This window comes from Cimex lectularius, unplaced genomic scaffold, assembly GCF_000648675.2.
Source record: "Cimex lectularius strain Harlan isolate CLEC.00 unplaced genomic scaffold, Clec_2.1 scaffold89, whole genome shotgun sequence".
NCBI classification, from domain to species: domain Eukaryota; kingdom Metazoa; phylum Arthropoda; class Insecta; order Hemiptera; family Cimicidae; genus Cimex; species Cimex lectularius.
The window spans coordinates 708,472-732,888 of NW_019392722.1; the positions used below are offsets into that span (position 1 = coordinate 708,472).

The 24,417-nt window shown below is 34.7% G+C and overlaps 2 protein-coding genes across 3 annotated transcripts; one reads left to right on the forward strand and one right to left on the reverse strand.

Annotated features, from left to right (window-relative positions):
• Positions 1-2,445: 2,445 nt before the first annotated feature.
• Positions 2,446-18,875, reverse strand: LOC106663667 (importin-5). 2 transcript variants are annotated; one of them, XM_014388675.2, is made up of 22 exons: positions 18,765-18,875; positions 18,329-18,478; positions 12,155-12,381; positions 11,999-12,089; positions 11,820-11,924; positions 11,624-11,749; positions 11,352-11,563; positions 11,059-11,290; positions 10,838-10,991; positions 10,659-10,768; positions 10,486-10,586; positions 10,297-10,414; positions 8,494-8,623; positions 6,541-6,714; positions 6,289-6,480; positions 6,120-6,232; positions 5,902-6,042; positions 5,681-5,830; positions 5,419-5,626; positions 3,155-3,317; positions 2,864-3,092; positions 2,446-2,791 (listed from the first exon to the last, which is right to left on the reverse strand). In XM_014388675.2, exons 1-21 carry the CDS (start codon positions 18,843-18,845, stop codon positions 2,864-2,866), a joined length of 3,207 nt encoding a protein of 1,068 aa, XP_014244161.1. In that variant the 5' UTR covers positions 18,846-18,875; the 3' UTR covers positions 2,446-2,791. The 2 variants fall into 2 exon arrangements, with proteins under 2 accessions (XP_014244161.1, XP_014244162.1); XM_014388676.2 differs by having other exon boundaries at positions 2,860-3,092.
• A 228-nt stretch (positions 18,876-19,103) lies between these two features.
• On the forward strand, positions 19,104-24,265 carry LOC106663668 (uncharacterized protein C11orf70 homolog). Its single transcript, XM_014388677.2, has 6 exons — positions 19,104-19,316; positions 23,288-23,369; positions 23,427-23,502; positions 23,572-23,747; positions 23,804-23,976; positions 24,040-24,265. The coding sequence occupies exons 1-6, from the start codon at positions 19,225-19,227 to the stop codon at positions 24,236-24,238; spliced, it is 798 nt and encodes a 265-aa protein (XP_014244163.1). The 5' UTR covers positions 19,104-19,224; the 3' UTR covers positions 24,239-24,265.
• Positions 24,266-24,417: the final 152 nt, after the last annotated feature.

Sequence of the window (24,417 nt, forward strand, 5' to 3'; positions counted from 1 at the left end):
ATTTCATTTATAAGCACAAATATCTTTCAGGATGCATGCTATCTGCTTTAATTACTTGTAGTTTGGTTGGTTTTTATATTTCAACTCACCAGTGTAGACGAAAAATGTGAAAGGACGTATGATAGCAAAAGGAGCAAGGATACTAATTGAAAACAACCTGCAAAAGGAGCTAGGATCTTGATCGAAAACAACCTAACTACCTGTTAATCATCTCACATATCTCAACATTAAACCTCACCAATCTTACGACTTGTTCAGTTTAAATCAATAAATAAAACTATTTGGAGACCCAGGACTCCGCTAAGTTACAAATAGAATCAACCGCCCTACTTTTAATTATCTCACGACAAAATATCTGAAAATTGTTCGAATATTAATTGTTTTCTATCTTAATTTTTTCTATTCATGCATGTTTGACAGTCTTGTAAAATATGTTTTCATAAAATCTTTTATCCTTTAATTTACTTAATAATAACTTTTCACTAATTAATAAAAGTTCAGTTTACAAACTATGAAATTTGTATAATAAATTAGTGAATAGAAAGTATTTAATTGTTACAATTTATTATCTTCTTTGTGAATGTCTAATTCAAGACATCTCTTAGGTGACTGACTGAAAACCCGGACGATGCGAAAAGGGCCAAAAAACGTTGCAAGACCTGAATACAGTCTGTGTGCATCTGTTGTCCGTTTTGTGCTTATAACATTTTATTTTATTATTAATAAACAAATTATTTAAACAATTTAAAATGGAGCAAAATAAAGTGGAAAATCAAGTAAATTAGAGAATTGTTTATTATTTTTAAGTCATTAGTTTTTAATTATTTTATTTGAATTTGCATAACACAGCAGAAATTTATTTAATTATAAGTAGTCATTTAGGTGGCCATAACAGTGTTGATACAGCGACTCATCACTGTACAATTAATTAAGGTTTTTAGTTGAGACAAAGTCAATGGCACGAGCAGGATTCGAACCCAAGACCTTCGGCTTGATACACCGCTAATCTACCACTTGAGCTATCGTGACTTCGATTCGCTTGGGCACTAACTTCCCATCTCAACCCCACCTTTGAATTTTCCCTCCTTTTTGCTATTTTCCTTTTCAAATGTCGTGTAATTTATTTGATTTGAATCCCGCTCGTGACACTGACTTTTTTATGTCAACTAAAAATCTTAATTAATTGAATGATATTAACTGGTCAAGCAGACCACGAAAACTAGTGAATTTTAATGAGTTAAAATGAAGTATACTTCACTAAAGCTCTCCGTGGCCATTTCATTTGTCGCCGAGAATCAAATAGATTACACATTTGAAAAAGGATGGAAAATTCACGAAAACTAGTGAATTCTAATGAGTGCTCAATGCAGTTCTATGACGTTTCACCCTGCAAGAAGACTCATTGAGCATAAATCCAATTGTAAGCCAGGGCCGCCACCGCTTAATAAAATCTTTTTCTTTTTTTTAATGGCCTTATAAACTTGCAAATTAGCCAAGGAAGATGTGTGTGTTTGATGATGCTTTATTTATATTAATTGTGACAAAAAGGGCTAGATGCGATGGTGGGAATCGAACCCATGACCATGGGGTCTACGATCTAGTCTCACGTTAATCGCTTGGCTACTGCAGTCCCTACGTTAAAAACATGAGTTTTTGGAAAGATTTAATTTGCTCTGAAGTTTCTACTTTAGGTTAATTATGAGATTTTGTGAGGTGAACCGGTAATTTAGTCGTTGCTGATCATTTCCGATCTGGCCATCTTTGCTCGTTTGATCTTTCAAACAATTTTGCCATCTTCAGTCGATGATGATCAGCAATGACCGACTTACAAATATATAAATAAAAATAATAAAACTAGTTATTTTTAATTATTTACTTCTTTTTTACTATTATTAAAATAGTAGTTGCATAACAGTACATAGTAGCAGTTGGTTTAATTTTACTAAAGCATTTGTCCAATATAAAAAAAAAATTATTTACATTTTCTCAATTATCGGTAAAAAAAGAAGGTATAATTATCAATTTTATATAAATTTGAACCTTAAGTAGAAAATCTTTGTAAACTGTGATGACTACTGACAGAAAAGTAGCACTTATATTTACAAAAACAAAAAAGAAAAACTGGACAAGCAGGAACAAAAATTCCACATATGATTTTAAACATACCTTCATAATAATAATAATAAGTCTGTTACAATTGATATATTGCTAAAGCTAAAATTATATTTATTGTATTTTATCAAATAAACTGATAACGTTAATAATTAACCAGTACTAAAGTTTCAATTTGTTAAACCATTACAAAATATATTTTAATATTATTTGTACAATCTACAATAAAGGAATAAAAATCAGTTAAGTTATATGATTATTCAAGAAGCAGTCAGCAAATAACCACTTTCTTTCTATTGTTTGTTTCTATTAATGTTGATTAATAAAATGGTGTTTTCTAAATTGTCGACTGTTTTACCATTTATTAAAAGGTTGTAAACTTCAATACAAAAATATGTCATCTAAAAGATATCAAAAAACATTCTCCAAGTTTGTGTTTTTATTTTTACAACCGAGCATTTTCTAAAACCAAAAATGATAACATATTCAGCATTTTCTAAAACTGAAAATGATAACATCATCAAATTGGATAACAAAATAATTTTAAAATCACAGAAAATAAACAATACAAATCAAAATAACTTGACGGATTAGCTTTTTTGAAGTTGATTTAAGCCGATCCTTGTTGCTCTGTTGTTGTTTATGGATTACAGCAGGCCTGGAACATTTCACCACTACCCTAAAACACAAAGCGTGACAAAATAAATCATTTTCGCTCTTTAAGAATCTCAAGATTGAATTAATTACCTACCTAACTTACCCTTATTTGGGCAAGTATATTCGCCATCCTTTGACCTACGGGATGTTCCAGCGAAATGGCCTCTCGGTTTAAAGCTTCTGTGATAAGGTCTGCAAGGCGGGGAATGTTACTGTTATTTTGACCTAAGATTATCGCATTGTTGGTTTCTATGAGGTGGCATAAATATCCATAGACATAAGGTGCTTCATCACTGTCTTCCCACACCGGAAGCCAAGACAACCTGTAACAAAAAAACAATTATATTTAAAGCATTAGAAAAATATAATAAAATCGACCATTTACCAATGTGGTAAGATTTCATCGACGTTGATTTTACTACTGTTATGCTGTAAGATTTTTGTTACGGCTGAAATGGCGTTTTCTGTCGCACTTATGTTTTCTTCGGATCTTGATCCTGCATCACTGATTACTTCTGCAAGTCGAGGAAGAACTTCTGCGCATGTGCCTATAGAAATTTTTTTTAAACTTATTTCATTTCAGAAAGGAAAAGCACAAAAATAAACATAGAAATTATGAATGATGGAGTGAGAGTGGAGTTCAATCCTTTTTTAAAAAGATGGTTCCTACTCACATTATGTTGTTTCGCGACAATCTGGAGTTCGAGCCCTTCAGCTCAAGCATAGCATAAATGTGGTATCAAATTTGCTTTATTTTTCCACCCTTTTCTACCGAGCAGGGCAACCTTTTGTCCAAATAAAACATCACCAGGACCATTAAAGGTGGCCATTCACAATCGTTCCCAACAGTTCAAACGGAGTGACGCCATTCCAAAAACCACGTCAATAGCAAAACTGAACTGGCGTCTTGAAGGGAAACAACCTAGGTCACTCGAAAATTCTACAATTATTGAATAAGGTCAACAGCCAACTATTAAGTGTTAGCAATAAAAAGGTTAAAACCCCTTCAGGGAAAAAGTACTTTCAGGTAGTTACTCCTTGTGAATATAACTATAGTGCGGATGATGACCATCATAGCCTAGACTGTTTTTGGAGTCTCTTGGATGGCTCACTCATTAAAGGCAAGGGAAGCGGTGCTGGAATACATATACCTAAATTAGGGATCAGCATCTCCTCCCCTCTTGGTAATAACACCTCCGTTTTTCAGGCCGAAATATGAGCCATTAATGTTTGCTGCAGAGCACTTATGGATAACAAAATCAAGGGAAAAGACATTACAATTTTTTCCGACAGTCAGGCCAGTCTTAAGTCATTACAAAAAGAGCTATCAACATCTAGGCTGGTGGAGGGAACTGTTGAACTTATTAATAGGATTACTACCAGGCACGAGAATAGGTAACCCTCATATGGATACCAGCTCATAAGGGAGACTATGGCAATGAAGAGGCGATAGCCTGGCCAAAGAAGGCTCAAATACTGCGTTTGTCGGGCCACAACCGGTATTACCCCACATGAAACAATTCCTTAAAGAATGGAATCTGTCCCCTGGACATAGGCAATCGAAGGAGTTTGTGAAGGAAATCAAACCAAAAGAATCGAAATGGCTTTCTCTAACTCAAGGAGGGGAATTAGGAGGCTGATAGGTATTCTTACGGGCCGCTGCCCACTGAGAAGCCATCTCTCCGTAATGGGTATTCTACCAGATCCCTTTTGCCGCTTCTGTGAAATAAAAGAAGAAACGGCATGGCACTACCTCGCAGAGTGTGATAGGTATGCCAGGCATAGATTTGAAACTTTTGAAGGAGAAGACATTGCCAAATCACTCCCCAAGATAAAATGGTCCAAAATCTTGGGGTTTGTGAACAGGTCCAAGAGGTTTATGCAGGACACGTGAACCGACCAAGTCCCGGACCTTTTAGGGATGGGGTACGAGTCTACCCAGGTCTATTTAACCCCTCGGGTCTTGGTCACCCACCCTGCGTTATATATATATAAAACTGAACTGGCTTGCTGGGCAGCATCGAATATTCGACCAGTTCAAACTCTATCAAGCCACTCCAAACATCTACGGCGTGATGAAGACAGCGCGTTCATGAATGGGAAAACCTGGTGTGAACGGTGGAATATTGGCACGCTGGCTTGGTCGTGAATGGGAAAACCCACGATTTTTTGACGCAGTCTCTGTCTTTCTGTCCCTGAGCAAACATCTCCATCATACATTTTCGACACATGTACAAAAATAGTGTCGTATTCTGCGCAAATTTTTATGTGTGGACCCATCTTTAATCCTGGCACACGAGAGGTATCTGTCATATAAAATAAAATCATTCAATTTTTCCTTTCAGTCTCAAATTGTTTGCACTGTCCTAGTAAAAGATTTGAATTTTCTTTCCATCCCATTTATTTGCGAAACACATCGAATGTAGTTAATAAAATTGCATTGTGTAATACTGGATTCTGCAATATGGTGAACCTACAGTATTATCTCTGATTCTCTTGGCCTGTGTTCCTACAGGTTTTGCCCGGGTCAGGATGGAAAGAATACCTTAATTTAATATAAAGTCATTAATTAAAGAAAAGGAAGCATTATAAGAGTGAAAAATTTTGGTGACAATCTAACATGGCTTCTGATTTATCAACAGAAATTACCTGCAAAAGACGGTCCTCCGTTAATCGCAAGGGTTCCACATCCGTATGCAGCAGCTTGCCTGACAGCACTGTTTTTGTCTGTGACCCCTTCAATGATGGGTCGAAGGAAGTACTGTTGGTATTTAACACAGGCCGGCCCTCCGAATTCGATCACATCATCAAAAACACATAGACCCCATTGCCTGTCGGACCAAGGCTGGTTGGTTTCCTGGAAAAAGCGTGTCAAATTCACAGCCGCTAACTGGTGTAAATGTATACTTACCACCATCTTGACAAAATGGCCGAGGAGTAGGTCGAAATATTCATAAAACTCTTCTCTATACGTTAGAAAGAGAGCGTGCAATATATCGGCGACCTTTCCCAACGTGTAATTGTCTTCATTGTCCTCGTCTTCCAACTGTTCTTCAACAACCTATGACAAATACATTTTTACAAGTGTTAGTTACAAGAAGAAAGATCAAAATTAAAATAGTGGAGACCAACCTCATCGTAGTCTTCATCTTTTCGCTTGACAATTCTTTCAGCAGCTCTCTCAAAGTGATTCTTCATGATCCCATCTAAAACCCTCATCAGTTCTTTCATCCATTCTTTAGTCATGCATCCTTTACCAAGAGTCTCGATGCACTAAAACAAAAAAAAAAGCCAATGTGACAGATATAATAATTTAAAAAAGTCAACATATATACAAATTATTTTACAACCTTTGCCATTGAATACATGTGTTCATGTTTCACTTCGGTTTCCGGATCTGTTTCTATAGATTTTAACAACTCGGGACAAATAAATTCCCACATTCCACTGAGAAAATTTGCACCTGAGAATGAAATGTACATTTAATTTGAGTTTTAAATATTCAAATAAATGTATTACCTTTGACTTTTGCGCATTCCAAGAGATAAGGTAAACTCTGTGCAGCTGCCGTTCTCACACCATCGTGAAAATAAAATTTCAACATTCTAACCATCAATTTACAAACGGGCTCAGCATACGGAGCAAATCCTTCTTTTAACTCTCTTGCGTAGCAGACGAGCATATCGCACGCTGAAGCCTTATCCTCGATTCCTTGAAAAGTGGAAAAAATCAGTTTCAAAATAGTTCAAGTAAGGTCTCGACCAAACCAACCTGTAGTTCGAATTCCGAAATTCTGCTGTTCACCCAGGGAAATAAACTGCCACTCTTCGCCGTTTGACACCTCGCCCATATCTTCATTGTCCATGACAGCTACCTCTGGTTTCAGAGAGGCTGCTCTCATCACTGGCCCGATTACCAGGGGGAGATACTGTTCAAACTGTTTGCCTGAAAGTTGAAAAATTAAAAAATTGACAATAAATCTGAATACTGAGATGAAAATAAATTTGGCACTTTGCGTGTCGCCAAGTTGGACCACCATGTACTGGCTGCTTAGAGCATGCGGCTAAAATTATAGAAGTATGAACATGCTTTAGCCGGCTTGTTACTGAATTTTTGATTCTTGATTCTCTAAACGCTGGTTTCAAGAATACAGAAATCATCGTTTGACATTTCCTCATATAATTAACACAATATTATGTTGAGTGAATCAATCGAAGAACATTCATATAACGTTAAATAACTAGAATAACTAAAATAAAAGGGAAGTCTAGGAGAAATCAAATGTTCAGTAATACAACTGAATGTCAGCAAACCTGTTCAAATTTGGGGTAAACAAAACAGTTACTTCGTGATAATACTTGTTGACATCAACGGACATTTCCTTTTCTTATTACAAAATTAATTAATTAAAAATTTTTATAAAAAAATTCAAATCAGTTCTTCTTAGTTTAAGCCCTCCAACCTTTGATTGGCTCGGTGAATGATCAGAGTATTATTAGGAAACAGACCGCTTTTCGGCAGTATTTGGTTTTTCTCTGGTCGTAGCGATTTGGTTCTTCTCGATATCTAACCATAGTCAACTCTTTCTCTTCTCAAAGAAGTAGAACTCATTTTATTTCAACTTTGAGAAAATTACCTCCTGAGAAGTGCTGCCTGTTTTAGATAGCGGAGGTGTCCACTGCATTTTCCTTAACATTCCTGGAGGAAAACTCCAAGGCTCAGCATACGGTACGACTGGCTCAAGGGGTGTAAAACTGGGCGCACACTAGGTCAGTGGGGAGGAGCGGCACAGCGTGGGTCAGAATTGTGGAGGTCCGCACATGATGTACGAACCTTTCTCGGCCGAATTTTCCTCCTCCATCTGACCAGCACTACAGTTTGGTGTTGATTTTGCATTTGCAGGAGTTCCCATGTGACAATTGTATTCTTAATAAATAGTAGTGACGAGGAAATTATTTTTTTGGCTACGGATGCAGAGTTGGAAGACGAGGAAGAAAGGCAGAAACGAAAACGAAAAGCATGGGCACATGAAAAAAACACCAAACGCCTTACATTTGGAGAATATCACCATTATTTTAAGGAAATGAACTTTTTTTCGAACTTATTTTGAAACAATGCTACTACTATTCCAAAAAGCAGGGTAAACAAAGCAACACGGTTTCGTCTTTACAAATATGGCATCTAAGAGCAGCCGAATATACCCAAGCTCAACAATTTCCAACCGCCCTGGTGCCCTAGGCTAGGAGCTACACTGAGCTGCCCTACCGACCTAGTGTGGGGTTGCATTCATATTAATATATTTTTCTTGGGGTCGGTTCCGTGCCACGCTGCGCCCCACTGACCTAGTATGCACCCAGCTTTATCCTGCAGGAGCAAATTGATGGAAAATCATGTTACATAATTTTCTCATTTTTCCGGCCAATTGTTTGTTAACTATGTTAAGAATTTAATTTATTTAATTTCAAAATTTTATTTTAGTTTAATTTACTTATAATAGGCATATGGCCTAAAAAAAGTTTTTTTTTCTCAATTGATAAATCGATTTACAAGTAGCACACAGTTTGAAATGCGTAATATCTTCGTCTGAAAAATCTTCTTGTAATGTATTGTAACATGTGGGGCTGACTGCTCAAATGGGGGTCGTTTTTCACGACACCTTTTAGTGATGTTTTTGGGCGGTTGTACTTAAAGCATGTTCATGCTAATATAAAATAAAGGACATACCAAGTATTTTACACATTCTTGCCCATGCTGTGATGAGATAAGATGTCTGGGGATCGTCATCGGGTAACTCTTGACCTTCGGTGTAAGTTTTAAGAAACAAGTCCATGATTTCTGTAGCATCGCCAATAAACTGAAAAGAAAATCAGATTTAAGTAGGAGAAATTGTGCAAGGCGCATTATTTTACTGCGTAAACAATTTAAATATACATAAAGCAGAAAAATTAAATCAAATATTAATCCAAAATTATTAATAAAATTAAAATCAATTTAGTACATAACAGTCAAAGATATTTAAATTTGATAGATTACATAAATATATAGAAATATTTTGTTTTAAAATTTTGTGCACATCAATTTTCATTAAAATGTGTACAACAAGGAAGGATAATCCATCTGTCATCAGAGATTGCAAATTGTCACAAATGATTTGAAATTCAAAAATAAACGTAGAACTGCCAGACTGTATCTCACGATCTCCAAATAATCAGTAACTAACTGTCACTAAACACCACACAATTGACATAGAACTATGGATGTTCACAGAATAATTGTAGAACATAAAATGAATAAAAATAAATACATAAAAAAGTAATGGGTTTTGTCTTCTAGATCATTAGGCTGTTTTATACAATTGTAATTGAATCTATACTTTCAAATATGACGAGCAACCTGTATGAGAGCCCGGGGATCCGAAACATTCAACAGTTCTATGATTTGGACTCTAGAGAGAGTGAAACACCTGAGGTATAAGATAAATCTCTCAAAAACAAAATAAATCTCACCTATTTTCCGTCGGCTCCTTTCTTTACCAACGAGGGTTCCAAGGGGATAGAGGACTGGAGAGAAACGGTGGTTTGGAAAAAAAGGAACGCAAACCCCTTCTTCCATCATAGTGGGGACAAAAATATCACACCATAGGAACAGTTCGATCAATTTTCATTTCATTCAAAGTATGGGTGAGACGACAAACCATGATCTCGAGAACACGAACACCACTATATTTGAGTACCACGACGAAATTTTATCCACTAGACAATCAATTTAACAAAATATTCTATGCATTCACCAGAGTGGTTTGACAACTGAACTAAGAGACTAATAAAATATGGCTGTAATGAGAAACCAACAGTCCAAAGTACAACTGGTCACAAACACCACTAAGTCATCACTTTTAATCTCGTTAGGTGTTCCACAATGAGACTTGTCTTTAATTTGTCTCTCTCCATTACGAAAAGGTGGGCACCACGGTTGACATACACACTAAGTTACTAAGTTTTCACCGTAAATTTTATCTGCCACTCTATGCCCAATATGTAGCAATCAATGTCTCAAATGAATTTTACCTGCAGTTTATTTTATAGGACCAACTACCCCTTTGGGGCGGTAGCCGAGTGGTTAGCATGAGAGACTCTTACGCCGCGGTCGTGGGTTCGATTCCCACCGTCGCTTCTGGCCTTTTTTTCACCACAACCCCCCCAAAATAAAAACACACATAAGAATCGTCACCATGGCTAATATGCATAGATCACAACGAACAAACAAATAATTTCACCCTAGCGCTAACACGGATAGTAGGTAATAATGGATTGTCTGTATAAGGATAAAAGTCAAAATTTGAAAAACATGCACACACCCAATATAATAAAATTGTTTCTTTATCAAATGCACCAAATACAAGGACTTTAATTCTATATTTAAATATTAAAAGTTTACCTTTTCTAATAATTAATACTCTCTTGTAGTATACAAGCTACTGTGAATATTTAGACAGAACATATACGAACTGTTCTACATAAATCTTACCTTCTCTCTTCCAACTGCTAATCCGATTAAACTGACGCACTCAATTGTCTTGCCTCTTAGCAATTTGAGTTCTGGCTTGTTCGCATTCTGAATAATATACTTCAAACAAGGCATCAACCTGTACAGTACAATTGATTATTTATTTTTTATAATAGGTTTCAGGAAAAGAGGTAAAAACAAAATCAAAACCTGTCATAATAAGGTGCAAAGTGTTCACCAGAAGTGTCGGCGACTGAGGCGATAGTTGATACGACTTGTTCAAGCACGAGCTTCTTCCCACTTAGCACTAACTATAATCGAAGAATTGAATTGTTAAAAGACAGCCAATTAAACAAATCATATTGTTAAAAACGTGCAATCACCTCTTCTAATTTTTCATTCAAAATTACTTCCAGTTTTGTCATGATTAGATTTAAATAAAGAAGCAAAATTTGTGATGGACAATCTTCACTGAAGTTGATAAGAGCAGCAGCTAAATAAAAAGATTATTAAATCATTTTACAATATTAAAAATTATACATTATATAATATTAATAATAACCTCCATGTGCTTGGACCCTAGGGTTTTTCTCATCGTTCAAGACCATTAACAATCCTGGAATTACTTTGTCGTGAAATTTCTTTTGAAAGGTCGGTGCGAAATCTGAAGACATTTGTCCAATGGCATTACAAGCAGCATACCTGACTCGATGATGCTATTTATTAAAAACAAATAGTTTACTTATCCATTATTCTGAAATAAATTAAAGGTAACTAAAATACCGAGTCGTAGAGGAAGTTTAGAATTCCATCAAGTATTTGAGGCAACATGGGTTCCATCTGTTTCGAGCAACCCTCGGCGATTGCTGAGATGGCCATAAGGGCACCTTGCCGGTATTTCCAGTCTGGGTTTGCTAGCATGGGTGGGATATTTGATATGACTTGCGGTAAGATAGTTTTCCCTCCTAACCCACAAGCCAATCTGTCTAAAGTCGATTCAGCCACAATGCAATTGCTGAAAATGATTAAATCATTAAAAATCAGAAACTTATACAAATCATATTTCGAACATCTACCTGTCATTATCATCTTCTAATATTTCGTCGGAATAACTCCAATCGGAGCTGTCTTCAAGATCTGCCATTAATTTGAGAATCTGTGGGATTAACAGCGGTATGAAGGGTGCAGCATCTTTCCTCATCATAGCCGGTGCTACCTCAGAAAGGGTGACAACTGTTTCTAATACTAGATGTTTCCAAGAATTTTCCATATCGTCATTTGACAAAATCTATTAAGTGGAAATGTCAATTTAATTTTAGCACATTTTGAGGGTTTTTTTAAAGCTAACCTTGAGGGCAAGTTGCATGATGTTGGTTAACTGGGGCCTCAAAAATTTTGGTGCACTCTCGGCCAATTCAATAAGACATTTGAGAAGAGTATCATCCTCATTTTTTTCAACACTCTCGGCTATAACCTAAATTTATGAGTGGTTTAATTTAAAATATCCTTTGGCGTATAATATATATACTTAAACCAATCGTTACTTGAAAAATTGGCGGAAGCAAATCTTTGAAAAATTTGTGTATAGGATCATCCTTGTCATAAAGCATAATAAAAGCTGAAACTGCCCTTACTGCATGGAATCGGACCTTTAAAAAAATCAATTTTAATTTGTTTAAACTCAATAAATTTATAAAACTATTATTTAAAAATCAATATTAACATCGTAAGTAGAATGTAGAGACTGCTGAAGCATCTGTTTGATCAAATCAAGATGGACAACCTGTTGATTGCCGAATATTCCAGGGATAGTGCTGAAAATATTTATTATAAGAAAACATTAAATAAATTAGAATCGTCACAATCGGCGTTAACATACGCAAAAATCCTCAACGCTGATTCTTTCAAAACGGTGTTGTCCGAATTGGCGCATTGGAAGAGGAATTGTAAAAATTCGGGCCACAAGTTGTTTCCATCTTCGTCGATCAAATTCCTGGCGAGTTCTGCGACCAGTTCACAGACCTTTTGCCTGAGGCTGAGTGACAACTCTGTCTGAAGCAGGTGGAGCAGGCAGCTTTTTAATTCATTTTGGTTCGTCGGTTGAAGCTGAAACAGAATAGAAGCAATGCTTAATCTGATATATTTGAACGCTTAATTTTGACAGTTTTCATTTATTTTATAAGCAAAATTATATATTTAGATTTTTTAATCTTGCCATAATCTGTGCTTACCGCAATTAGTAACTCAAAGAACACCACTAAGCATACATAAGGAGCTACAGAGATAGCACTCCATGTAAAAATAAACTCTTTTATTCACTCTCTGGGATCAAGGTCAAGAGCTATTGTCTTTTTAGACATCTAAGATTGTTATTATAAAATGACTGGGAGGAAAGTTGCAAGAAGCGTATTTTGAAGTGTAATTGGAGTTTTTTAAATATTGTTCTTATTGTTTTACACCTGCGACTTTAGTTACAATAATTAAATTTGGTAATTCATAGCATAGTATGATAAAATCAAACATAATAGGAGAAACCACCTACTGATGACCCACCCTCAAACTGTGCACACGTACCCACTTAGACTATTGAAGCAAATCCCTACACCATTGATGATGGCCATGATTTCCAGGTAGGGTTAGTGGGGAAAAATGTTGGATGAGGGGTTTGTGTGTACAGAAAGGGTATTGTGGAATTTTCTGATGTGTGTTAATGGTTTTATTGGAGACGTAGAAGGGAGCATTAAGAATTTTGGATTAGAGAGACTGGATATGGAATGAATTGAAATGTTTGAGTCCCATACTTCCACTATGTAGGTTCATATTGGAAAAATGTGAGTTTTAAAAAGGGTAAGTTTATTGTTAAGGTTTAGGTGAGATCCGTTGGCCGATTAGTCCCAGTAAGAGTATTTAATAGCAGTTCGTGTCTTGTCGTTTCAAGCATGTGAATTCCACGTCGGTCTTTAATTAACGTACAATCCCAGGTACCGTGCTATGTCAGCAGTCTGTATCGGTACGTCATTCAGTTGTAATGGATGGCACAATTTCATTAATTTTGATTATCAATTTGCAGTACCAGTCTTCTAATAGATTGAGGGGACTAGTAGATAGGGGCTTACGACTTAACTGATGAGTTGGAGTGAGAAGAAAGAGCCATGTTGTCTGTGTATGTTAAATTAAAATATTTTATATGCTTGAGTTTAACCCTCATGCAGATGCACAAGCGGTATTCTACCGCCCTCACCATAAAAATGTAGCAACTTTGTTCTATGGTTGTGCAGAGGGCTATATGGGGATTGTATACTTATCTTTCAATAAACTAAATTGCTTCGCAATCATCTTCCGGATCAGCGAGTCAAGGCTGTCAATTGCTGTCAAACATTTGTAGTCGGTAGTTAGCCGCCTTGCGTCCAGTAAATTTTCGTTCTTTTATCAACTGTCGTAAGGAAATGTAATTATCGATTTTGCAGGTTTATTGTATGTACGAGTATTAACGATAATATATTAATGTTTTTCAGCGTACTTCACTGTTTATTATTATATAAAGAATCATAATTATGCACTATTATCCTATTTTTTTTTATAAGTCTGTATTATCAATTTTTTCTTATAGGTAAGACTGTTTTGTTCTCTTCATTATTATTTGTCATCTCTCTCTTTTCCTTATTATCATCACCTACTAATCATAAAGTTATAGTATTATCATAGGTAGGTACCTTTGAAATGTACCTACCTGCATGTGTAAATTTATTTTCTCCTCATAAAGAACTGTGTTTTATACATTTTTTTAAGGCACTTTAACATCCGTCGAATCAAAATGATTCAGCAGTCATGAATAATGTCTTTCACAGGTTTCATTTTTCAAACATTTTTTTATATTTTTTTAATATATTTTTTGGCTCTACATTTATTCTAAAAGACTGATATTGTCCGTTGATCTATTACTTGTGATTCATTATTTTGTCAATTTATCTTTTTTTTCCCCCCAATGAATAAACATGGGTGTTAAAGCTTCCATCAAAATTACACCTATTTCAAAGGATTGGGATGAGATTGGACAAAAACACGTAAAAACGAGTTGGCAGTAGACTATCAAAATGGCAGAAGGGTGTCAAAAAAAATTAAAGATGTTATACAAAAAATGATATGGCATGGCCAATAAATTAAGAATGCACCATCAGGATAAAACGTCTTATCTAAGTTGATAAAACAGTCTGAGATAGATTTTTTTTTAAATGTAAACATATGTTTTTATTTATTTATAAGATTTATTGAAATATATAAAATATTTTGTATTATGTAAAACATAACGTTTATCTTAATAAAAAAAAGTTAAACCTCTTCTGTACCCGGCACCCCTCAATAACAGACAAAAACACTTTTTTCATGCGTGTTTGGTAAAGAGGGGTTTCAATGTATATGATGCCTTCACTTCACAAATCAATATGTCTATAATTATAAGAATTTTTATTTTGTTGTTTTTTTGTTTTATTATGTCCACAATTTGTATTTCACAGTATTGCGTTACTTAGGGCATGACTAGTCAGTATGATTGGTGACGCACTGATAATGTTCGTTCTATGATATGATCAAGCATGATTCAGTGATAGTAGTTCTTTTGTATTTTTCAATTGTGCGATATACTTTATCAAGATTTTTTTCTTCTAAACTTTAATCTTAGCCCCTAAACAAAATGCACCTCATTACACATCTCCTATTAAGTTTACTAAAAAAAAATTTAATAATGAAAATATCTAAAGAATTTGCTGTGGTAGAAATATTCCAGTGATAAATCGCCATCTGTGTTCTATACAATTTGTAATTGTTTATTATTTTATAAAGTAAAGCAAATTTTATATAAACATTTTTTTCTTATTTCATAGTAAGAAGTTTATCAAAATTTAAACAGTTCAATGAAATTTCTAATAAAAAGTAACCATCACAAAACCATTATAACATCGAACATTTTTTGTTATTAAAATAACCTGGAGCTAGATTTAGTTACATTCTATATAAATAACAATAACGATAAATTAGCAAATTCTTTTGTTTGTAACCTCATTTTTAAGTCGTGCCAGTAAATTACTCTCTGGTACCATGGTTGTTCTTCATAAGCAATCAGTTTTCATTCTTTAGCCTTGAAATAGCCCTGCTTGAGTCATTCTCCAGAATTTTGCAGTTTGTTAATCCTGTGCGAATTATTTCGCATGTAACATTATGTACACTGAAGGTTTTTTGGAATTATCATATGACAATCAAGAACGCACTCGTAGTGGTCCATCTTTGTCTTTCAAATTTTCTCATAACAGAATATTATTATTTATAAAGCTGAGCTACCGTAAAGTCAGCTAAAGTAAAGTGTGTGGTATATCCTTAACAGACAACATTCGGAGATGTCAAACCTTTTAACAATATTTTTTTATATATTATGATAAATTAAAAAGCCTTGAGATATGGCAGGAATTTGAACCCAGAACCTACAAGGCTACCCTAATTCTTGGTCATTTCTAATAATTTTGGGCTGCCTATACTCACTGTTATGGTAGTTCAGATGCATTTTGGCATTTGTCTATGTTCAGAAGGGCTGTCTGGTGAAGGCCTCTTTACTAATTTAAGCAGATAAATTTTTGTTTTTAACTAATAATACTTGAACTATCGTGACTTAGGTCCTCAAGATACCAACTCTTCATCTTAACCGACTAAAATTTTTTAGCCAAAATTTTCCCTCTTTTTACCACAAAATTTCAATAATAATAATAACTAATAATATTGTAAAAAGTAAAATATTCAAATTTTACCAATTATTTACAATTATTTCTTATTAAAATATAAAATCATTCTGGTAGATTTGCTATCATGTTGATTCTTTGTACACGTCAACATGCAATTAGAAATTATAACATTTGTTTTAACTCGATGGTATAAATGGTTCATCTAACAAAAGGATGCTGTGCTCATGACCAAATAACTGACTGTGCAGGGCCATTATATATCTCCATTTCAATTTTAATTTAAAAAATTGATTAATTGTTAATTGAAATGGATGTAATTTGATCATTTCAGATCATCCTAGCCTGTCTAGCAACATTAATTCAGTTTAAAACTTTCTAGCATTTTAAGTGGTGAGTGTAGAATAGCATGAAAACATTAACACTGTTATTAACACTGTAATAAATTGTTTTGTGTGTGAACGACTGAGTCTTATAAAAAGTAGAGCATCTTCTAGTATCGTACATTTCTCTTAGAAATTTTATCAGTTTTCAAGGACTGAAGATTGAGAAATGCTGAAAAGCATTTAACAGACCAAGATGATCTACAGGTTCTTCACCCTTGCAAGCTTAACAATTAATAATTATGGCCTGCATGAATCTTTATTCAAAAATTATAATAGTATTAATTAAGTTTAAATAAACAAGCATCTCCATGAAAAATTCATTGCATGGAAAATTTTGAACCTGGTCGTCTTGACGATTCATCTTTGAAGGCCAGTGGGTCTCACGACTAACACCAAACTGTTCAGCACAGATACATCACCAAAATTTATGTATTAATAAAACACTTGATTCATTGCAAAATGAATTATAATACAGAGTGATCTGTTCAGATCATCCTGGTCTGTCCATGCACTCTTGTTTGGTTTAAGACTTTTCAGCATTTCACCATGTTCGGGGGTGGGTGCAGAATGGCACAAAAACAGCGTCAACACTAATAAATAATGGACAGTCAAGCCTCAACAAGTATTATAACAGAATAAGTTAACAGACTTAAATAAACAAGCATGTGAATGGAAAATTCATGAACAATTTTGAAGTTTTATGACAAAACCAAACTGTTCAGGGTCACGATACCAGAGTGTACATTTAAAAAAACTTGATTCATCGATAATTGAAATAGATTATAACGTAGTTTGATCATTTAGATCATCCTGGTCTGTCTAGGCTAAATTGTCCAGCTTAAGACTTTTTAATTAAAATCGAAAGGACACTTAAATAATAGGCCTCAACAAGTTTTATAATAGTTAATAGGCTTAAATAAACATGTCAATAGAAAACACTTGAAAAACTTTGATCCGACTGTCTTGATGATTCGTCCTTGAATGCTGGTGTTTTATGACTATGATACATCACCAAAGTTAGCATTTAATTATCATTATTAAAAAAAAAAAATAAATAAATAAAAAATAATAATTTTGGATCATTCTGCTGTCTGGCCGTACTCGTTCAGTTGATGACTTATCAGCTTATATTTATTAATAGGCTTAAATAAAAAAAGGCATGTCAATGGAAAATTCATAAAAAAATTTTCAACTAGCAATCGATGGTTCATTGTTTGAAGGCTGGTGTGTTTTATGACCAAACACCTAACTGTTTAGGGTCATGATCATCACCAAAGTGTACATTTTAATTGGGAAAAAAACATGATTTATGCTAATTGGAATGAATTAGTTAGTGTTGATCATTTCTGATCATCCTGGTCTGTCTAGCCTTACTTGTTCGGTTTAAGGCTGGTTAACATTTCACCATTTTCAGGGGGTTAGTGTAACAGAATCGAAACAATATCCACACTGTAATAAATAATAAAATTTGTATTTTTTGTCCTTTCGAAGATTTTAAAGCCAGAAAAGCATAGCAGAAATAAACTATTGCCGTACAAAAAGCCGAGCTGGACTGGATCAACTATAGATTTTACCCCTTATATTTCATGGTCCAATTGATCAAATTACTTCTTTTAATTAATTAATCTTTTCATGTAAGGTATTGGTTGAAATGAAAAAGATTAATTAATTATAGATTATACATTGACTCACAGAATTTTTTTTAGTCGACATTAAAAGATTGAGAAATGACAAAGCACATCTGACAGACCAAGACGATCTACAGCTCTATCACCCATGCAGTATTCAACATTGTTAAAAAGCGTAAATAAACAAGCAAGCCAAACATGAAAAATTGTGATGTCTTGACGGTTCAAACTTTAGAAGCTGGTGCATCTCGAATCATCAGACCGTTCCAGGACCTGCGGAGACAAGAGAAGGATGATATTAGGGATGACTCACCTTTGCGAACAAGTTGGTGAAGTCGCTGGTTAAGATCCTGCGGAGTAGGACTGCAGACACCTGCCGCATGTCTTCGGACAGGCCGGAATTCTGAAGAGTCTGAAGGAGGAAGACGGCCCGGACTTCGATGGGCATCTCGCCGTAGGTTTTCTAAGGGGGAGAAAACGTCTCGTTAGAAGTCTCATCGCTCGCCTTTGAGGAAGAACTGGCACGGCCCACGTCGGCCGGGGGGGATCGTAAATATCAACGGGCAATAAAAACCGACCGACGGCCGTGAAATCAAGAGAAATTCGACAGTTAAAATGAAAACTAACTGTCCCAACCACGCGCTCGGACACATGGATAGCGCAGTATTGGGCAAAATCCTCCAGTTCCAGGTCCCTCGTAAAACGTATCGCTAACTCATAATATTGCATCGAGTCTGTTTTAATTTTACCTCAGCCGCAGTCCGGACATCGTTGTCAGTGCTTAAAAGTGATGACAAAATTTGTTGAAACGTCTCCTGATCTGCCGCCATGACACCCGAAAGAAAGGAATCGCAGAGGTTACACTGGTTGACGGGATCGGTTGAGCCTTTTCCCGCAATTAACTCACACGAGTGGCGGGAACTCGGGAACTCAAGTCCCCCCGGTAAGCGCTCAAGCCGCGGGACACGGATTTTCTCGCGGGTCTGTTTTTCACCGGAGAGGCCTACATCTACGTCAATATCTGGCCAATTTGTGCCAAAATCAGCTGGCACGTTTTTAAGAAATCCCGTTGCTAGCCCCGTTGCTAAACAAATAAGGATCCGTGTTTTGTGTTTTCACCCGTTGCGGGGACCCGGTCGTCGTTTTCACAGTTCTCACAGTTTTCCCCACTCGACTAGAATTTTCCGACCGATTTTCCCATTTTTCGACATGCCGAGCGGGAAATTCAAATTCACGGCCGTCGGGCGGAAGACCTGCGACGCCCTGGAAAATAAGCATAACCAAGAACTCCTCATGAAATGGTTTGCTTCGTACTTTTAATCATTTTTTAACATTAATTGAAAAAATTTAAGCATAATTTTTAATTGATTTAATAATCAAAATAAATGAACACAAAATGCATACATTTCTGTATCCGTCTTTAAGGCCGTCGGTGGCCGCAACGGTTTAGGCGTAAACACGGCGCTCATCACTGTAAGGTAAAGGTCCCGGGTTCGAATCCAGCAGCCCTGCATTCCAACCCGACTTACTTACAAATGGGCTTTTTTCCAAAAAACATCCGCATACCGAAGATTCATATAACGTCGTAGTTGTAATACCCTCGGAAAAAAATGCCTTCTTTACAAAATGGCGTTTTCCTCATTTCAAATTTCAACAATTTTACTCGTAAATTTTTTTTTATCATACAATAAATACAAATTTATTGTGGAAAAATACATTATTACATATTTTGTTTAGATACAAATCTGGTGATTGTTCTAATAATTTGATCCTTACCGATCATTTAGGTACATACACACTGAAGACAGTGAACAACCCAGAAGAGCAAACCAAGGTGAACGTTAAGGATCAACTTATATTGATGTGTTTGATATCAGCCTTAATGTAATAATTATACCTACATAAAAAAAATCAGGGGTTAGCAAATTTGAAAGAAAGAAAAACTCTAAATTTCTTTGTCAAGCTTACAAGAAACTCATCCCCTTCATCAGGACTTTGAAACTATTGATTTAAACGTTTTACAAATATAAACATCTACTTTGATACTCAACATTATGGCTTCAACCATAATAAATATACATTTAGTAGAATTCAACTGTAAGAATTAATCCTATTCGAACAAGCGATGAGAACGAACAAGGCACATCAACGACTTTATTTTCATTTTAGTACAAAATGAATAAATTAGCCAAGTCTTGTGAGTTTAAAAAGTTAAAACACATCTCTTCATCATTTATGAAATCAGGCTACTCGAAGGTGGAAAAGAAAAAGACTGGTAAACAAAGAAAATGCCATCCCTCTTGGATTGTTCCAGAAGAACTAATCTACATGACATTAGACCCATGAAGGGTCAACTACAAAACCACCCGGGGACAGATCTATGTTGCATAACAATTTGGCACTTCTCAATAAACATGACATTTCAATGTCTTCACTCATTGCTTCGGACCAGTGCCAAATCATGTAGTTTTCTGCTCTCAGCAATTTGGTCTAAGGAATTTACCGTCATGTGACTCTAGAAAAACTCGATATTTCTAAATTGCCACAGAGAATTCAAGAGCCCTGAAATATCCAGAGAAATAACCCTTCATGTCTCAACTGTAGCTTTGTCGTAAACAACTTAAACCCATCTGTGTTGGATTCATTGCGGCCAAAGATCCACCATAGGCAACATCCAATACCACTGCAGGGTGAAAAAATCTCATCCACTCTTCAAAGTAAAACTCTTATATTTACTGTGGTTGAGGCCATAATTCCAAGTATTGTAATAGGTGTTTATATTTGTAAATTATATAAACATTAGTAATAGTTTCAAAGTGCTGATGATGAGGAAAGCCTGATGAAGGAACTCGTGTTTTTCTTTCTTTCTTATTTACCTTATACCCTGACAATACTTTCTTACAAATTAATTAAGGTTCATCACTCCACAGACCACATGAGGAAATTAAACAATCACTCTGATGTAAAAAAAACTACATATCCATCTGCCATTATAAAAGTATTTGATGCCTTGATACTTAGTAAATTTCTTTCTAAGTTGGTTAGTTTCATAATCCAGGAACAACATGGCTTTCATGAGGGTTGTTCTACCACATAATTGAGGCAAAGATCTCTCTTGTCTCGGCTATCTTCCTCAAGCGTTTTTATTGAATAGAAAAAGGAAAAGTTCTTAATTTAACAAATACTTCAGTTTAAGACGTGGCTCCCATGGCTTTCAATTAGTTTTATTGCTCAACATGCAATCTCCGTGCAAGGAAGGAATGTTGTCGGACTGGGTTGTATCTTGAAGATGGTGGATCAATGGAGACCCTCTTCTGATGATGAACTCTTCAAGAATATGTATCTCCAAAGAAGTTTCTAGACTCAGATGACGAGTGTCATGGTATCTGACTTTCTATCTTTCTGGCTCTAACTCTGAATTTAACTTCCGATTTCCCGGTGTAGGCCCATCAGGTTACAAACTATGGATGGCAAGACCTCAAAGGGCTTAGTTGATTTCTTCACTGGGTCTACAGGGAGATTTTGATCTATCATCAGTGGCTTAGTCTGTCAAATGCATTTCTACTTTCACTGTCTTTACTGGGAGTAAAATACGACAATAAAGACCCAGCAGTGAAGGTGGCAAAAAACTGAAATGCATCTGACAAACCAAGTGAGCAAAGGTAGATTATGATGATCAAGGGTCAAATTACAAGTCCATCACCCTGCTGACCATAGGAGGAAATCTCACAGAGTTAAAATTATTCTTTTTAAAAATAATATTTGATTTTAAACTGTAATCTTTTCAAAATAAATATAAATCATACACACTGTCATTTGAATAATAAATATTCTTGGTGTTATGTCGAAAAGAGAACTGAAAAGACATTTCATTCACTTTATATAGTAAAGAACCAACTCTTTCTATTAAATCCTTCTTAGATTTCTATGTTGTTTTGTTCCTTTGAAAACTTCTTTGTATATTTTTTCCTTTAGTCTCATTCTTTTCTTTTGTAAGCAAGCCATGTTGCATCACCACATACTTTTTTAAAATTGATCTCCCAGTCCCCCAATAATACTAGGGTATTATTCAACCACATTACTTCCTTATAAACAACCATCACAGGTCCTGATTCCAACAATGATTGTTCTTTTATTCATGCATTCCTCTTCCTGCCCCTACTCAATATCTCAAGCATTAAATGTGATGTTTTTACAATCGTTTTTATTTTATTTGCTATTTATTCAGTTAGATGTCATCACTTTTATAAACGAACTGATTAGTGGCTAAAAAATCTTTGGCATAAGAGTGACATGGCTATATGCCTAAACGGGCAAGACAAAAAAAAAAAAAAAAAAAATCTTTGGCATTTTCTCGACACTTTAACACAATAATGGTGTCATGAAAATCACGACAATTTTTATTTAATTGACTTTTTGTTTATATTTTTGTTATGTTGTAATTTTCAAGTTAAATTATTATTATTAACAATGAAGTAAACCTTATTAATTTTCAAACAAACAATAATTTATTTAGAAAAAAATCTTATTTTTTATTTGTTTAAATTGTTCAGTCAAGAAAATTTTATTAATTTGTTATTTCGATTTGTATTATATAAAAATGTAAATAGTTCATTTGCCAAACAAATAGTTTGAAAAACTAGCGCTGCTTTCGCCATAACGTGTAGTAGCTTGAAGGCAGTCGTAGAGTCTACTTCATATAAACTATCGTTAACAGGTTGGCAAAAGAAAATATTTTAATTCTTTTTTGTATGATTATTTTGATTGAGATTTTTTTATATTTTGTTTCGAAGATTTTGAGTTTGTTTGTTTATTTTTTAAAAAGGAATATAATTTTTTGTTGTAATTCGGATTTTGTTTTATTTGTATTATTTCCACTGCGCAGCAAGGATCTGCTGAATATTATTTTTTATTATTGTCCCATTCGGCAGTGTCCGAATAAAAGATACCACATACCTTCATTACAATGGAAGACAAAATCTTGTTTGTTTCTGTGATGTAATGACAAGTAGTTTGATGACAGAATATTTAAGTAATTTTCCAATGTATCAATCTGAATATTGATTCAGATTATCCCATTAAATAAGAGGTAAAGAAAGAGAAAATAATTTAAGCTATCAGGAGAACAACATTCAGTGCTAATGTTTTTGCTTTTAAATCGATTCATATTGTAAATCATGGTTTAAACAGTACTTTAAAATTTTCTTTTTAATATGAAGATGCTGGTTGCACTTTTAGTCACCGATCTAAATAACAGCCAACTCGTTTTTAGGTCTTTGAAAGGTCATATGAAAGTGAATTATTTCAATTTCAATGAACCATTTCATATTTATGATATGCAAGACTTTGTCGATGTAAGTAGCTCCATGTTCTATAAAAGTCACAATGTTTTAAAAGATTTCATTTTTCAGTCCTTTTTTGCAAGTCCATCTGTCATCAGCGTGATACAAGCAGTAGATTATAATACAAATTCATGGGTCAATTTAGGTAAAGAATGTGATATATATTTTTTGTTTGCTGTTTTATAATATATTTCACATTTCATTTTTCAAAAAGGAATTCCAGCCTCAAAAACTCAATTTGAATCTGTACCCTGTAACGTTACATCTATGGATTTTTTCAAAAGATTGGAAGAAAATAACAAACTTGTGCTATCCGGGCGTCTAATACCATGCCTCGAAGAAACAGTCGACGATTTCGAAGGGTTTTACATTTCGAATACATTACAAGCCGTAAGGATGAACAGAAACAGTCCATGTTTCAGCTTTTTCCTGAGTACACTTTTCAGATGGTTCTTGATAAACACGATGCTTCAAAAGATTTATACAAACAATCTGAAAGGAATCAGTTTATTTTTCAACTTTTCAAACACTTGGTGCTCGGAGGGAAGTGGTGTCAGTACGAAGATACCCTCTCACCTTACTTGGAAGTTACAAAAAGCCTGTATAAGGATCTTGTAAGGTAATTTTCAATAAGTGCATATTAAATACTCATGTATCTTTATTAATCTTATTTATGTCTCAGTGTTGAGCGATACGAGAAAGAGAAAAACTTCTTTATCAGGTCTGTCGTACTCAAGTGTAAAGCTTATGGAGAAAACGGCGAACCCATTTGCCCGACAAAACCTGATCACATTCAAAATTTTATTTATCTAATCATCGATCCATTCAAGAGACAGGTTGCTGTGTTATATAATCAATTTTGTGAGATGTTTGTTTGCTGAGAAGTCATAAATTATCATTCACCCTCATTTGCGACCTTATTTGTAATAATTTTTCAGATTTGAAACAATAGTGTTGTTTATGCCAATGTAAATATTTTTATTTAGTTTAATTGTTCTAATTAGTAATTTAAGTTTTTATATTATTCTTCTATTTCAATGGGAAGCTTCTATAAATAAAA